Genomic DNA, 15,696 nt, shown 5'->3' with positions numbered 1-15,696 from the left:
TATGAAGTTCCAAAGAGCTGCCACATACTCCTACCTTATTGTATATTGAATTGAGATATATAGCAGCATGTACCTCAAGTCTGAAGTGATCTGGTGGATTTATAAAGTAACTGAATTTAGTCTAATTGAGGCACTTTGGGTCAGAGTATCTCACAGAATTACAGATTTATTACAGAACAGAAGGAGGCCATTCGGCCTATTGCTCTCTGAGTGAGCAATTGACTTAGTGAATTGTCCTTGCTGAGGAACTATCCACAGTTTCTCTTCTCACTGTGGTGGTACAGATCTTAAAAAGTGGTCAATATTCATTACCACATCAAGTTTCTGGAGATGTGCTAGATCCATGATGTAGTTCAGAGGTGGTGAAAAATGTCATCTTGTCGGGCTGATCCCTTGTCCTGTAGATTGGGGAAGTGGGAATGGTTGGAGCTTTGTGGTGGCATTCTGTCCATGAAGTCTCTCACAATATAGTGAGACAGGAGTGTGTGGTCATGTAGCGGTGCAGCTGTCTGATCACTGCTGTATCTGGAGGGGCAGGAGCTACACATGTATAATAATTTTCTCAAATGTGGGCAGCTGGCTTGGAGCCTTGCCTGCTGGCACCTCAAATTTGAAAATCATGCATGCAGCATCTGTGATTTCTGTGGGCAGCGTACTTATGTTCTTCCAATATGGACTTGTGTCAGCCAAGGCTCCTCGCTGCCAGCACACAGATGGAAAATTAGCCCCATTGTTGGGGGTGGTCTATGGGGATTGTGATGATTCGTCTATTTATTCAGCAGTATGTAAATCTAAAGGTAACAATAGTTACCCACTCTGTATAGTATAGACTATTTCTCTTTATGACCTTACGGAATGATATTAACTGTATTAAGGAAAACAGACAACTGCTGCTTTCAGCTTGATTTGCATCTGCAGTTTTAAATTTGGGTTTCAAAGCCTGAATGGAACCCAAAGTCCAAATTAATGCAACAGCCCTCTCCTTACATTTTACCACATAGCCATTCGGAGTGAAATCGTGGTAGAACTTCACAACAGCAAAATACAGGGAACTTTGAGATAAAAATTCCATTATGGATGGATTCACAAGGTGGGAGTCCACAATTTCGCAGTATGTGCTAAGAGTGGATGCAGTGGAATTTTTATCCCATTATTGTTGACCTTTCATTATTCGTCAGGAGGTTCTTTATATCTTCGTATGGTAGAAATGTTGCTCTGTCTCTGTGTCTATAATGGTTTCTCCAACAGGAGATGTGATTATAGGTCAGATTTTCTTTCCATTCTGAGTCACTCCATTGAGTAAGAACTTACTTTGCCACAATGTCTTCATATTTTAAAACAGGAAAGTAATGCCAGCTGCCTTATGTCTCTATTTCTGCATCCCACACCCAGCCTCCACTAACAGATAAACTCATTCATCCTCATTCAACCCATCATTTTGGAACATTGAATGGAGTGCTTTATCGTAGTGGAATATTCAATGTTGATCCACCTGATTGGCTAGCTGGCTAACCACAGCGCACTGCTGCGTTTCAGACTGTTGTACACACTGTCCAATAGCGATGGAGCGTTCCATTTCCAGCCACTGTACAGATTAGCTAATGACGGTAAATCATTCCAATTCTTTTGTGAGAAGGTATGGCTAAGTGTTTCATCTCATTTTACAAAATAGGACATGACCATAGTAGAAGGATTTATTTTAGGCATCATAGGACTTTTAAATAGTGGCTGAACAGGTAGAAAGGATGGCATAAACAAAGAACTTGCATTTATACAGAACCTTTCGTGCTCTCAGAATTTCCCATCGCACTTTATAGCCAATGAAGTACTTTTGAAGTTTAGTCACTGGTGTAATGCAAGAAACCTAGCAGTCAATTTGTGCCCAGCAAGCTCCCACAAATAGCAGGTAGGTTTTTTGGTATTGGATGAGGGATAAATATTGGCCAGGACACGAGAGAAATTCCAGGCTCTACTTTGAAATAATGTCATGGGACCTTGTATGTCAATCTGAGAGAGCAGAAGAGGCCTTGGTTTAACATCTTAACCAAAAGACAGCCCCCACTCTGTAAATCGCTGGTGTGTTAGCCTGGATGTTGTGCTCAAGTTCCACAGAGTGGGACTTGAACCCACAACCTTCTGATTCAGAGACAAAGGGCAGGATTTTCGTGGACTGATGGGGGCGGGAATGCAGGTCGGTTGGCACAAAAATTAGCACTGATGGCCATTGTGCTGGTTTGCTGTTGCCGTTCTGACTGTCAGCGATTTTGCTCAGGATGGGGGAAGGCAGGACCCAGCAACCTGCCCGATTCAGATTTTTGGCCAATTGAGCTTGGTGTCAGCTTGTCAAGGGCCATTTTGGAATTTTTTGCGGGATGGATGGGCTACTCAGTAAGAACATAAGAACATAAGAAATAAGAGCAGGAGTAGGCCATTCGGTCCCTCAAGCCTGCCCCACCATTCAATAAGATCATGGCTGATCTGCCCCAGACCGCAACTCCTCTATCGTGCCTGCTCCTCATAGCCCTCAACTCCCCGATATTTCAAAAATCTATCTACCTCCTCTTTAAATACTTTCAGTGATCTAGCCTCCACAACTCTCTGGGATAGAGAATTCCAGACATTCAATACCCTTTGAGAGAAGAAATTCCTTCACATCTCAGTTTTAAATGAGTGTCCCCTTATTCTGTAACTATGTTCCCTAGATTGAGATTCCCCCACTAGTGGAAACATATTCTCAACATTTATCCTGTCAAACCCCCTCAGAATCTTGTACGTTTCAATGAGATCACCCCTCATTCTTCTTAAGTCCAATGAATAAAGGCCTAACCTGTTTAGCCGTTCTTGATAAGTCAACCCCTTCATCCCAGGAATCAGTCTAGTGAATCTCTCTTTTAAACTGCCTCCAATTCCAGTATATCCTTTCTTAAATACGGGGACCAAAACTGTACACAGTACTACAGGTGCGGCCTCACCAACACCCTGTACAGTTGTAACAAGACTTTCCTATTTTTAAATTCCAACCCCCGAGCAATAAAGGCCAAAATTCCATTTGTCTTCTTAAAATTACTTGCTGCACCTGCATGCTAACGTTTTGTGTTTCATGCACAAGAACATCCAGATCCCTCTGTGCTGTACTTTTTTGAAGTCTCTCTCCATTTAAGTAATAGTCTGCCTTTTGATTCTTCCTACCAAAATGCATGACCTCACACTTGTCTACATTCAACTTCATCTGCCAAATTTTTGCCCACTCACCTAACCTATCTATATCCCCTTGTAGATTCCTTATGTCCTCATCCAGTAGACCAGGAATTGTCCAAGTGGAAGGAGGCGGCAACACAGCAGGGAGCCAGTCATGGCCATGGCATTCAAGTAGGTGGGCCCATAAAAGGGTGCATGGCTGAGAGGGGCACTCACTGTGGCTACTAACCTTTTCTGCCACCTTCAGCCAGGCCTGCTTAGTTTGGCTGGGTGGCCTTCTCTTGCCACCTTTCAGAAATAACACCCTTCACCTCTCTCTTACTGCCTCCAACATAGCCTCAACGACTGCATCAAAAAACCATGGGGCAGCCCTGCCCCGGGTGCCAGGCCTCTGCCTCCTCCTGCTGACCTAGCGCTTCCATTGCAATGCAAAACGGCTGCCACAGTAATGGCTGCCATCATACCTTTAAATTGGGCCTGCACTTGAAGTGTCCTGCCTCCATCCCTGCTAATTGGCCGTCAAACTCGCCCTCCAGCCAATTAGCAGCCCATTGTGGGGAAAACCGCGGGCTGTGACTACTTCCTGCCCTGGAGTGGTGTCGAGACCTGGAAATGGTTCCAACATTGGGGTCTTGACCCCCAACGGAAAATCCTTCCCAAGAGTGCTACCAGTGATTTACAGCTGACACAGTGCACATGCTGCATTCTATAACTCTGCGAGTGGAAAACCCCCACCATATAGCTGGCATTTGACCAAAGTGGAGCAACCGTTGAGGTGGGTAGGAATGAAGTGCAGAAACAAAAGGACATTAGTTTTATTCAATATTTGCCTCAGCAACATGGTGGGTAGCTTCCCTTCATTGGGGGTTCTGGGCCTGTGAAACTGGCTTGGAGATTTATTACATTATGTTTGACTGACTAATTGCAAACAATCTTGAGCAGGATAGAGCTGTCTAAGACTGCAGTGTTTGTTTGATAGCTTCCTTTCATTTTAATTTCAGTTTAGAAAGACCAATATTTTGCGTGGGATTATGTCTGAAACAGATAACCTGGAATTGTAGTTTTTATAGACTTTCTCAGAAAGCAGGCTATGGCAGAGTTCATTTTGCAAAAGATCACTGATGATCTGTTGGAAGCTTTTCAGGGTGGGTTGTCTAGGCAAACAATCCAATTTGTTTGAACAATTACTGAGTCACTTTTTGCTTCAATAGTGAACTGTGTATATTATCATCTTAAATTGTCACACTTTCCACATATTACTCACTGACTGGAGACTTTTTTATTCTTGTGCTTTTTTGCAGGCTGAAGGTAGTCGACTGCAAAGGGAACTACGGGGCTATCTAACTGCAGTGAAAGGTTGCAACACAATTCTGATATTCTGTTTTATGATTTGTGTGCTTGACATGGAATTTGACACATAATTGTTCAGCCATCCTTTCCAACCTAGTGGGTCCTACTTACCTATCACTTCTAAAATGCTAAAGTCTTCACAGTTCTGCCTAGTTACAATATGCAAGGGTTTTTCAGTGCTCCTGCACTTTCAGTGGGGTGTCTCACTCAACAGGATTATGGGTTGGAGAATTAGTACTACCAGTTTGTAGCCCCAGCTCCACCCCACGACCCCACCTAGTTTGGCTCCCTGTAGGATTGCTTATAAAGTCTGCAAGCTTTTTTCTTCCGCATTCTTCAATATTCAAGAATAGCAGAACTTCACGTGGCTTTGTTCAAATAGAAAGGAGGCCACAACGGGACATCTTTCGGTTTCCAGGGTTTGGGAGAAAATAATTTTTCAAACACTTTGGAAGAACCTAAGTTGCTTTTGCCAGGAAAACCAAAGCACAAATCCCATATGTTGTCAAATCAGGGCATATATTTCATCATGTTGAAAACCATTAGTAAATAGTTCATTTTAGTCAATTCCCCTCAAACTGCATTATTAATAGCTTAAGATGATTCTCTCCAGTTCATCTTCAAAGGGGGAAAGCAGAAAGAAAAAGATCTGAAGAGCTTGTTAACTGTTTGTTAGTGTTGAGAATGCGCTTGTTGAATGTGCTTTTATAAATTTGAAACAACTTAGGGAGGGTGAACTGCTCTTGTAATCAGACCTGAAGTTAATTTCTAAGTTGAGATGCAATTACTTCAGGGGATATTTTCTTCTGTGTAATGTTAAAAAATGTTTATTTGGTAAACTGTCATTCACCAAAGGCAGTTTTGTTAAAATACTTTTCAAAAGATAGATATTGCTGGCTGAAAAAAGGCCATGGTCCAGCTAGCTCACTTCTACCATTCTAATAGTTGCATGATACGACAATAATAGAATTTTTGCCTAAAATAATCAAACACAGTACCATGGAACTAGCACTCATTTCTGCAAGAATAACGTTGCAAGCAATTCAATGCTAGAGTGTTAGAGTGATTTTTAAGGAAAGCTTAGAGCTGCAAAACACTTTACCTCAGTGGATCTGATAATTTTACTGGCTACTGAATTCTTACTTCATCTGAAGTAACTCACCTCTGTGAAATGACTTTCAGCATATAATTAGTGAGGGTTTTTTTTTTACACAGTGACAAGAACGTCCAACTTTGTTCTTTCTGCAAATTCAGGTTAGTTTGGTTAAAAGTGACTCAGAATTCTGAATTACCCCAGCAGGAAATTGGCAGAAACCCTGTAGCAAAGCTGGACAGCCATTTACACCGAGGGGATGGCGGACAATAAAATAGGCAGTGATCCAGGGAGTGGAGTGGTGGTGTTTGTGGGTCTTTGCCTCATTTTCTGCTGCTAGAACAGTGCAAACATAGACGGATATTTTGCCCCCAGATTCCAGGCCGCCAATACCATTGCTGCACTCACCAGTTCACTCAGGTACTGTTCTTATGGTCAACAATTGTCCATTATAGTCCAAACTCGGAGAGAACCAAAGTTGTGTTCCAATCCCTTACTTTTTTTGGGGGGCTGTGAATCTTGAAAGATGGTCACCCTACCACTGCCACCCCCCCACCTTTATCATTATTCTCTATTAATTGAAGGTGGAATAATGCATATATGCTGAAACAAAGAATAGTCAACAGGAATGCATGTATTAATAGCCAATATTAATGTGTAAGTGCACACCTTGTGTACTAAAGGTGCTGACAATCTGATCTACTTATTTTCTACAGGGATGCAGGAAGCTTCCACAAAGCTCACAGAGTCACTACACGAGGTGTATGAGCCTGAATGGTATGGCAGGGATGACATTAAAGCTGTGGGACAGGTAAGACCAAGAGTTCATAGGATAAGCTACCTCCTTAAGAAAGATTGGTGATGAGAAGACCACTAACAAACACCCAGACATCAACTGCTCGTACATCTCACTGTTGTTTGTGTGTGACATTGATGATGCAGAATGGGTGCGAAATGACATCACTCTTTGAACGTTATGTGCAAAATGCTTTGAGACATTTTGACCTGAGAAGGTGCTATAGAAATGCATGTATTTTATATTATTATAAAGATTGCAACCTTTCATTTTGCCTGCCTACAAACTGTTGGATTCACTTCGAACTAAAGTCTGTGTTGGCCACTCGTTAAACATTTATTGCTCTTTACTATATATTTTCCTGATGATTCCCCTTTCACCTCCATAACATTGCCCATCTGTACCTGTGTCTCAGCTCATCTGCTGCTGAAACCATCATCTATGCCTTTGTTACCTCTGGACTTGACTATTCCAGTGGTCTCTTGACCAGTCTCCCTGCCTTGCACAATCTGTAAACTTCAGATCATGTAAAACACAGTTGCCTTATACTAATATCAAAGGCTGTTCACCCATCACCCCTATTCTCTCTGACCTACATTGGCTCCTGGTACAGCAATACCTTGATTTTACTATTCTCATTGTTATTTTCAAATCGCTCCATGGCCTCACCCCTCCCTGTGTCTGTAACCTCCTCCAGCCCTACCAGCCTCCCACGTCTCTGTGCTCCTCCAATTCTGCTTCTTGTGGATTCATGAGTTTCATCATTCCACTGTTGGTTGCCTTGTCTCAGTTGCCAAAGCCCTAAGCTCCGGAGTTCCCTCCCAAATGCCTCCACTTCTCTATTTCTCTCTCCCTTTAAGACGCTACTTAAAATCTACCTCCTTAAGTAAGCTATTCGTCGCCTGTCTAATATCTCCTTATGTGGCTCAGTAACAAATTTTGTTTGATAACGCTCTCTGAAGTGTCTTTTATCCTTATACCTGTTTGTGAAGTACTTGGGACATTTCTTTACATTAAAGGCATTATATAGATGCAAGTTGTTCACTGTCACAGCTAGACCTTGCAGGATGTTCACAAAGCCCCAAGAAATTGCCAATAATGAGTGTGCTCAGAGCACAATATACCCTTATATGCAGGCCCCAGGATGGCAAAATCCTGGGTTATGTAGCTGAGGAAGGATAGAGCTAGTCCTCTGCTCCTGCACATGCACCGTCACATCTTCTGTTCACTCAGGCTCTGTCTTTTGCCTGGTAATCTCTTTTCAAGCTATCCTTCAGTACCTGTTCTCACAACAGTTGGAGTGAGTGCTGCAGGTGCTGCAAGATGGTTACATGCTGTATCTCATGATATACTTGAATGTATGCCTGCGCAAATGAATAAAGAATAACAGGGGTACAGTAATGTTAATCCTGAGTTGTAAAAAAAATGTGTTCACAGGATGTGGGTGTTGCATGGCAAGACTGACAATTATTGCACATCCCTTGGTAGTCCTTAGGAAGGTGGTGATGAGCCTTCTTCTTGAAAGCGGTTTGATACAACTGAATGACTTGCTTGGCCAGTTCAGAGGGCAGTTAAGAATCAACCATTTTGGTTGGGGACTGAAGTCACATATGGGCCAGACCAGGTAACGAGTAGAGGTTTTCTTCTCCAAAGGACATTTGTGAGGGCTCTGATTTCACCATCCCCATTCCATCCAAGTTCTCTTTCCCTATGGTTTGGAGAGTAACCTCTTCAAAGGAACTCAAGGCTTTGACATTGCCATTCCTCCTTCCATCTGGTTTTGCACATTCACTGCCAGTTATATGCCATTTATTCCTGCAAGCAAGGAAGTAATGTTGACTTGAAGACATTCACACCCAAGTGCTCAACCTGCGTTCATGTGTATGTGTGATTAAATGAACATGCAACCTGCTCTTGGGTTTTCCTGGAAGCTTTCTGTTTGTTAATATATCAGGTCAGGCCATTTATAGGCCAATAAGTATTTATCATTCATGTATTACCAGTTGCTTGTGCATTCTTGTAGTAATTCTCATTATTCAGTTGACCATTTTTCTCTGATTATTCCAGGTTTTTGATGAAAATTGCTTGGTTTAAGACACTAACAAACTATAGTTATTGTTCTGAAATGATCCTTTCCTCCTTCCTCAGAATTGTGATTTACTGTGGGCAGACTTTCACCAGAAGCTGGTGGATCAGGCTTTATTAACCCTGGACACATACTTGGGCCAGTTTCCTGATATTAAGGTATTGTGTGATTATGAAATTTTCAATTGATACTGGTCACTACACTTAATATATGCTACATACTGAGGGCAATTTTGACTTTGGACAATATTGTAAATTGGGTGATAACAGATCAACTGCCCATTATACTTCTATCCTGATTTTCATGAAGTCAATGGAAATGAAGATCAGTAGTGATGTATAACAGGTGACTGATCTGGTATTGTCCAAAATTCAAATTACCCCTGCTGAATCTATACTCTAGTGTATGCCTGTGTTAAGTAGACCGACATGCCTGTTTAATATGACCTATCAAATGTACAGGGCAAATTTTCATCTTCAGTACAGAGCTTTGCGTGCTGGGAACATGCAGGCAGTCCAGTAATGGTGGTGAGAAGGGTGTGACCTGATTTCCCTATATGTGTTCCCTGTGTGTGAAACTCTGCAGCAGGAGCATTGTGCACAACATCTATCCCAACAAGTTTCATAACACATCCTTAATATATATAGATGGTGTACGCGTCATTTGTTTAATGTAAATTTGTTTCCTGCCAGTTTAGTTTATTCCTTGTTTAACAACCTTATTCACAAGGAAATTAGGGGTGATTTTCGCTCTCAAGGGGAACGCAAGGGGGAGAGCTGTTAAAATGGAGCAGTGCCATTTCCCACTCCCTTGTCCCCCAATTCCCCATTTTATCACTGCTGGTTTTGGTACCAAATGAGGCCCTGCTGGACTCTGGCATGAGCCTCATGAATAAATCCAAATTGGGGTTCCATGGAGCAGGAGTGCTCCTAGGGGCCCTACAAGGAAAGTCTAGGCCTTTGCTGTCCTAGCTCCCCACCCCAGATTCCAGACTGTTGGAACACTGCCCTCTACCTGCCATGTCCCGTGTCTTCTCTTGGTGCCAAAGGATTTCTTCCAATGCCTCTGGGCTGCCAAATTGTTGTCCTTCTCCACTGGCCAGCTGCCATTTTCTGATAGAAACACATAAGCCGATTATCAGCAGTATCAAACATGGGCCGGCACTCAATATCAGCCAGACCGCCAACTCATGCCCCACACGCAGGATTGGTGGCCGTTTCCACCAGGAATGAAAATCACTATTTTCGACAATTGCATCCTGTATTGTCAATCATTAGCAGAGTGTCACATGCGAACATACGAATTAGGAGCTGGAGTAGGCCACTCGGCCCTTCGAGCCTGCTCTGCCATTCAATAAGTTCATGGCTGAATTGATTACTCCACATTTCCACCTACCCCGCTAACCTTTCACCCCCTTGCTTATCAAGAATCTATCTACCTCTGCCTTAAAAATATTCAAAGACTCTGCTTCCACCGTCTTTTGAGGAAGAGAATTCCAAAGACTCACGACCATCTGAGAGAAAAAATTTTTCATCATCTCTGTCTTAAATGGGCCACCCCTTATTTCTAAACAGTGACCCCTAGTTCTAGATTCTCCCACAAGGGGAAACATCCTTTCCACATCTACCCTGTCAAGCCCCCTCAGAATCTTATATGTTTCAATCAAGTCGCCTCTTACTCTTCTAAATTCCAGCGGGTACAAGCCTATCCTGTCCAATCTTTCCTCGTAAGACAGCCCGCCCAATCCAGGTATTAGTCTAGTAAACCTTCTCTGTGCTGCCTCCAATGCATTTACATCCTTCCTTAAATAAATTTTTATAAATGACCTGGAAGAGGGTGTAGAAGGGTGGGTTAGTAAATTTGCGGATGACACGAAGGTCGGTGGAGTTGTGGATAGTGCCGAAGGATGTTGTAGGGTACAGAGGGACATAGATTAGCTGCAGAGCTGGGCTGAGAGATGGCAAATGGAGTTTAATGCGGAAAAGTGTGAGGTGATTCACTTTGGAAGGAATAACAGGAATGCAGAGTACTGGGCTAATGGGAAGATTCTTGGTAGTGTAGATGAACAGAGAGATCTTGGTGTCCAGATACATAAATCCCTGAAAGTTGCTACCCAGGTTAATAGGGCTGTTAAGTAGGCATATGGTGTGTTAGCTTTTATTAGTAGGGGGATCGAGTTTCGGAGCCACGAAGTCATGCTGCAGCTGTACAAAACTCTGGTGAGACCGCACCTGGAGTATTGCGTGCAGTTCTGGTCACCGCATTATAGGAAGGATGTGGAAGCTTTGGAAAGGGTGCAGAGGAGATTTACTAGGATGTTGCCTGGTATGGAGGGAAGGTCTTACGAGGAAAGGCTGAGGGACTTGAGGTTGTTTTCGTTGGAGAGAAGGAGGAGGAGAGGTGACTTAATAGAGACATATAAGATAATCAGAGGGTTAGATAGGGTGGATAGTGAGAGTCTTTTTCCTCGGATGGTGATGGCAAACACGAGGGGACATAGCTTTAAGTTGAGGGGTGATAGATATAGGACAGATGTTAGAGGTAGTTTCTTTACTCAGAGAGTAGTAGGGGCGTGGAACGCCCTGCCTGCAACAGTAGTAGACTCGCCAACTTTAAAGGCATTTAAGTGGTCACTGGATAGACATATGGATGAAAATGGAATAGTGTAGGTCAGATGGTTTCACAGGTCGGCGCAACATCGAGGGCCGAAGGGCCTGTACTGCGCTGTAATGTTCTAATGTTCTAATTCTAAAAGGAGACCAGTACTGTACACAGTACTCCAGATGTGGTCTCACCAATGCCCTGTATAGCTGAAGCATACTTTGTATTCCCTACTTTTGTATTCAATTCCCTCGCGATAAACAATAACTTTCTATTAGCTTTCCTAATTACGTGCTGTACCTGCATACTAACCTTTTGAGACACTCAGATCCCTCTGTATCTCGGAGCTCTGCAACCTCTCACCATTTAGATAATATGCTTCTTTTTTATTCTTCCTACCAAACTGGACAATTTCACACTTCTCACATTATACTCCATTTGCCAGGTCTTTGCTCATTCACTTAACCTATCTATGTAGCCCCCTTATTTCCTCTTTACAAGTTACTTTCCTACCTATCATTGTGTCATCAGCAAATTTAGCAACCATACCTTCGGTCCCTTCATCTAAGTCATTTATATAAATTGTAAAAATTTGAGGTCCCAGCACAGATCCCTGTGGCACACCACTTGTTACATCTTGCCAACCAAAAAATGACCCATTTATGCCTACTCTTGTTTCCTGTTAGCTAGCCAATCTTCTATCCATGCCAATATGGTACCCTCTACACCATGAGCTTTTATTTCTGCAATAACCTTTGATGTGGCACCTTATCAAAAGCCTTCTGGAAATCTATGTACAATACATCCACCAGTTCCCCTTTATCCACAGCACTTGTAACTCTCTCAAAGAACTCCAATAAGTTGGTTAAATATGAGTTCCCTTTCACAAAACCGTGTTGACTCTGCCTGATTACCTTGAATTTTTCTAAATGCCCTGCTATAACGTCTTTAATAATAGCTTCTAACATTTGCCCTAAGACAGATGTTAAGCTAACTGGCCTGTAGTTTTCTGCTTTCTGTCTCCCTCCCTTTTTGAATTAAGGAGTTACATTCACTATTTTCCAATCTAATGGAACCTTCCCTGAATCTAGGGAATTTTGGAAAATTAAAACTAACGCATCAACTATCTCACTAGCCACTTCTTTTAACACCCTAGGATGAAGTCCATCAGAACCCAGGGACTTGTCAGCCCGCAGCTCCAACAATTTGTTCAGTACCACTTCCCTGGTGATTGTAATTTTCTTGCGTTCCACCCTCCCTTCCATTTCCTGACTTACAGCTAATACTGGGATGTTACTTGTATTCTCAGTAATGAGACCAATGCAAAATATCTGTTCAATTCATCTGCCATCGCCTTATTATCCATTATTAATTCTCCAGACTCACTTCCTTTAGGACCAACACTCACTTTGTTAAATCTTTTCTTTTTAAAATATCTATAGAAACTCTTACTATCTGACTTCATATTTCTATTTCGCTTTCTCTCGTACTCTAATTTTACCTTCCTTATCAATCTTTTGGTCATTCTTTGCTGTTTTTTATATTCTGTCCAATCTTCTGACCTGTCTCCCATGTTTGCGCAATTATAGGCTTTTTCTTTAAGTTTGATACTATCTTTAACTGTTTTAGTTAACCACGGATGGCGGGTTACACACTTGGAATTCTTCTTTCTCGTTGAATTGTATCTATTCTGTGTATTATGAAATATCCCCTTAAATGTCTGCCACTGCATCTCTATTGACCTTAACCAGATTTGCCAGTTGCTTTAGCTAGCTCTGCTTTCATGCCCTCATAATTGCCTTTATTTAAGTTTAAAATACTAGTCTTGGACCCACTCTTCTCTCCCTCAAACTGAATGTAAAATTCATCATATTATGATCGCTGCTACCTAGGGGTGCCTTAACTATGAGGCTATTAATTAGTCCTATCTCGTTGCACAATACCAGGTCTAGCAGTTCCGAAGAAGGGTCACTGACCCGAAACGTTAACTCTGCTTCTCTTTTCACAGATGCTGCCAGACCTGCTGAGTGGTTCCAGCATTTCTTGTTTTTATTTCAGATTTCCAGCATCCGCAGTATTTTGCTTTTATTCTAGTATAGCCTGCTGTCTGGTTGACTCCAGAACGTATTGTTGCAAGAATTTATCCTAAAAACATTTTATGTACTCCTCATCTAGGCTACCTCTGCCCATCTGATTTTTCCAGTCTATATGTAGGTTAAAATCTCCCATAGTTATTGCTGTATCTTTCTGACAAACTGCCATTATTTCTTCCTTTCTACCCTGCCCTACAGTATGGTTAACATTAGGTGGCCTGTACACCACTCCCACAAGTGACTTCCTCCTTTATGATTTCTCATCTCTACCCAAACTGCTTCTACGTCCTGGTCTTTTGAACTTAGGTCATCCCTCTCTATTGCACTAATACCATCCTTAATTAACAGAGCTACCCCTTCACCTTTTCCTAGCTACCTGTCCTTCCTAAATGCCATGTACCCTTCAATATTCATGTCCCAATCTATGTCGTCCTGCAGCCATGTCTCTGTAATGGCTATCAGATCGTACTTATTTATTTCTATTTGCGCTCCCAGTTCGTCTGTTTTGTTTTGAATGCTACGTGCATTCAGATACAGTGCCTTTAATTTTGCCCTTTTATTATTTTTGTAACTTCTAGCCTTATCAGTTGATTTACTCTTAGATTTGTACGTTCTGTCGCTTCCTGTCACAGTCTGTGTATCATATCGCATATTAATACCTTTCTCTCTTGCCTTGTCTCTACTCCTTGATTTACCATATCTTCCCAAATTTGATCCCTTGCCCCCACTATTCAGTTTAAAACCCTCTCCACTTCCCTAGTTATGCGGCAGTTCTGTTGTTGTTAAAGTGTGCACTGACATTTTTATGATGCGTCGCGCATGATAAATGCAGGCAAAAGACTTGTACGTTCTGTTGTTTCGACCACTCGGAAAAGCTCTGGGGCTACCCTGTGAAGATATAGGGCTGAATTTAGTTAGCCCATCGCGGGTTCTGGTGCTGGACCCAGAAGTGGGCGCCGTCACCACTCGTCATGTGTGCAGCCAGCTGACCTCGATTACGCAGCGGCTGGCCCATTGGAATGCAGAAAGTCTGGGGCCTGTCCCAATTGAGGGACAGGGGTGGGCGGCGAGATGTCGATGGCGTCGTCAGCGGAGATAAACTCAGGAAATGGCGCCATATTTAAACTGCTGTCAGCCCTGCTTAAACTGCTGCTTCGCTGACTGACTTTGCTGCTGTTTTGCTGCTGACCCCCTGCCTGGAGTCCCTGTGCTACAGACCTCCAGCCTGGAGTCCCCGTACCACTGACCCTTTGCCTGGAGTCCCTTTGCTGCTGACCCCCCGCCTGGAGTCCCTGTGCTACAGACCTCCAGCCTGGAGTCCCCGTACCACTGACCCCCCGCCTGGAGTCCCTGTGCTGCTGACCCCCCGCCTGGAGTCCCTGTGCTGCTGACCCCCCGCCTGGAGTCCCTGTGCTACTGACCTCCTGCCTGGAGTCCCTGTGCTGCTGATCCTTTGCCTGGAGTCCCTGTGCTACAGACCTCCTGCCTGGAGTCCCTGTGCTACAGACCTCCTGCCTGGAGTCCCTGTGCTGCTGACCCCCCGCCTGGAGTCCCTGTGCTGCTGACCCCCCGCCTGGAGTCCCTGTGCTGCTGACCCCCCGCCTGGAGTCCCTGTGCTGCTGACCCCCCGCCTGGAGTCCCTGTGCTGCTGACCCCCCGCCTGGAGTCCCTGTGCTGCTGACCCCCCGCCTGGAGTCCCTGTGCTGCTGACCCTTTGCCTGGAGTCCCTGTGCTGCTGACCCTTTGCCTGGAGTCCCTGTACTGCTGACCCCCTGCCTGGAGTCCCTGTGCTACTGACCAAGGTCGCTAGAAGCTCTCCTGAAGCCAAGAGGGTCCAAGACACCAGGTGGCCCCATGGTTCAGCAATGCCTCCCTGGAGATTCTCCTCCAGGATGCAAGGGAAAGCTGGCAGGTTCTCTTTCCAAGGGATGGGACGTGTCCTCCCGCCTGACCAGGTGAGCCTGGATAGAGATCGCAGAGGAGGTCAGCAGCTGTGGGGTCACCCAATGCAACTGGATCCAGTGCAGGAAGAGAATCAATGACCTATTTCGTTCTGCCAAGGTGAGCGCTGCATACCTTTCTCCTCTTTGGTGTTTGCTTGTGGCTATGTGTGAGGTAGTGCGACATCGGGAGGGAGTCACCACAAAGGCGATGGCAAGTGGTGGGGGGGTGGGGAGTGGGTGCGGGTAGGCATCACCACATCCTGGCAGATGCATGGATGCATCTCAGCCACAGGTCAGCTTCTTTCACAGCTCAGCTCAATGACGACCCCTGAGAGCAGACATGGGGAGGAGCCATGTAGGAAACCCCAGCAGGGGACGAGAGGCTACCACAACAGAACCATCCTGTTGCTCATCCTGCAAAGTCTTACTATGTCCCTCTTTCTATTTGCAGGACAAACGGGCCGGGGAGATCTTGAGGACTGGCAGAGGAATAACCGATATCCAACCTCTTCTTACGGCTGAGGAGGAGGTACTGG

General features: G+C 44.0%; 1 protein-coding gene across 1 annotated transcript in view; it reads left to right on the top strand.

Moving 5' to 3' along the window:
- LOC137370283 (uncharacterized) overlaps positions 1-15,696 on the top strand; it is a 325,483-nt gene that overhangs the window by 139,375 nt on the left and 170,412 nt on the right. Inside the window, exons 3-5 of the mRNA XM_068032661.1 lie at positions 4,500-4,554; positions 6,358-6,452; positions 8,586-8,681. Coding sequence (XP_067888762.1) covers positions 4,500-4,554; positions 6,358-6,452; positions 8,586-8,681 — 246 coding nt within the window. The remainder of the gene's footprint in view (positions 1-4,499; positions 4,555-6,357; positions 6,453-8,585; positions 8,682-15,696) is intronic.

Source organism: Heterodontus francisci, chromosome 5, assembly GCF_036365525.1.
Source record: "Heterodontus francisci isolate sHetFra1 chromosome 5, sHetFra1.hap1, whole genome shotgun sequence".
Taxonomy (NCBI): domain Eukaryota; kingdom Metazoa; phylum Chordata; class Chondrichthyes; order Heterodontiformes; family Heterodontidae; genus Heterodontus; species Heterodontus francisci.
This window is presented reverse-complemented; position numbering and strand designations above follow the sequence as displayed.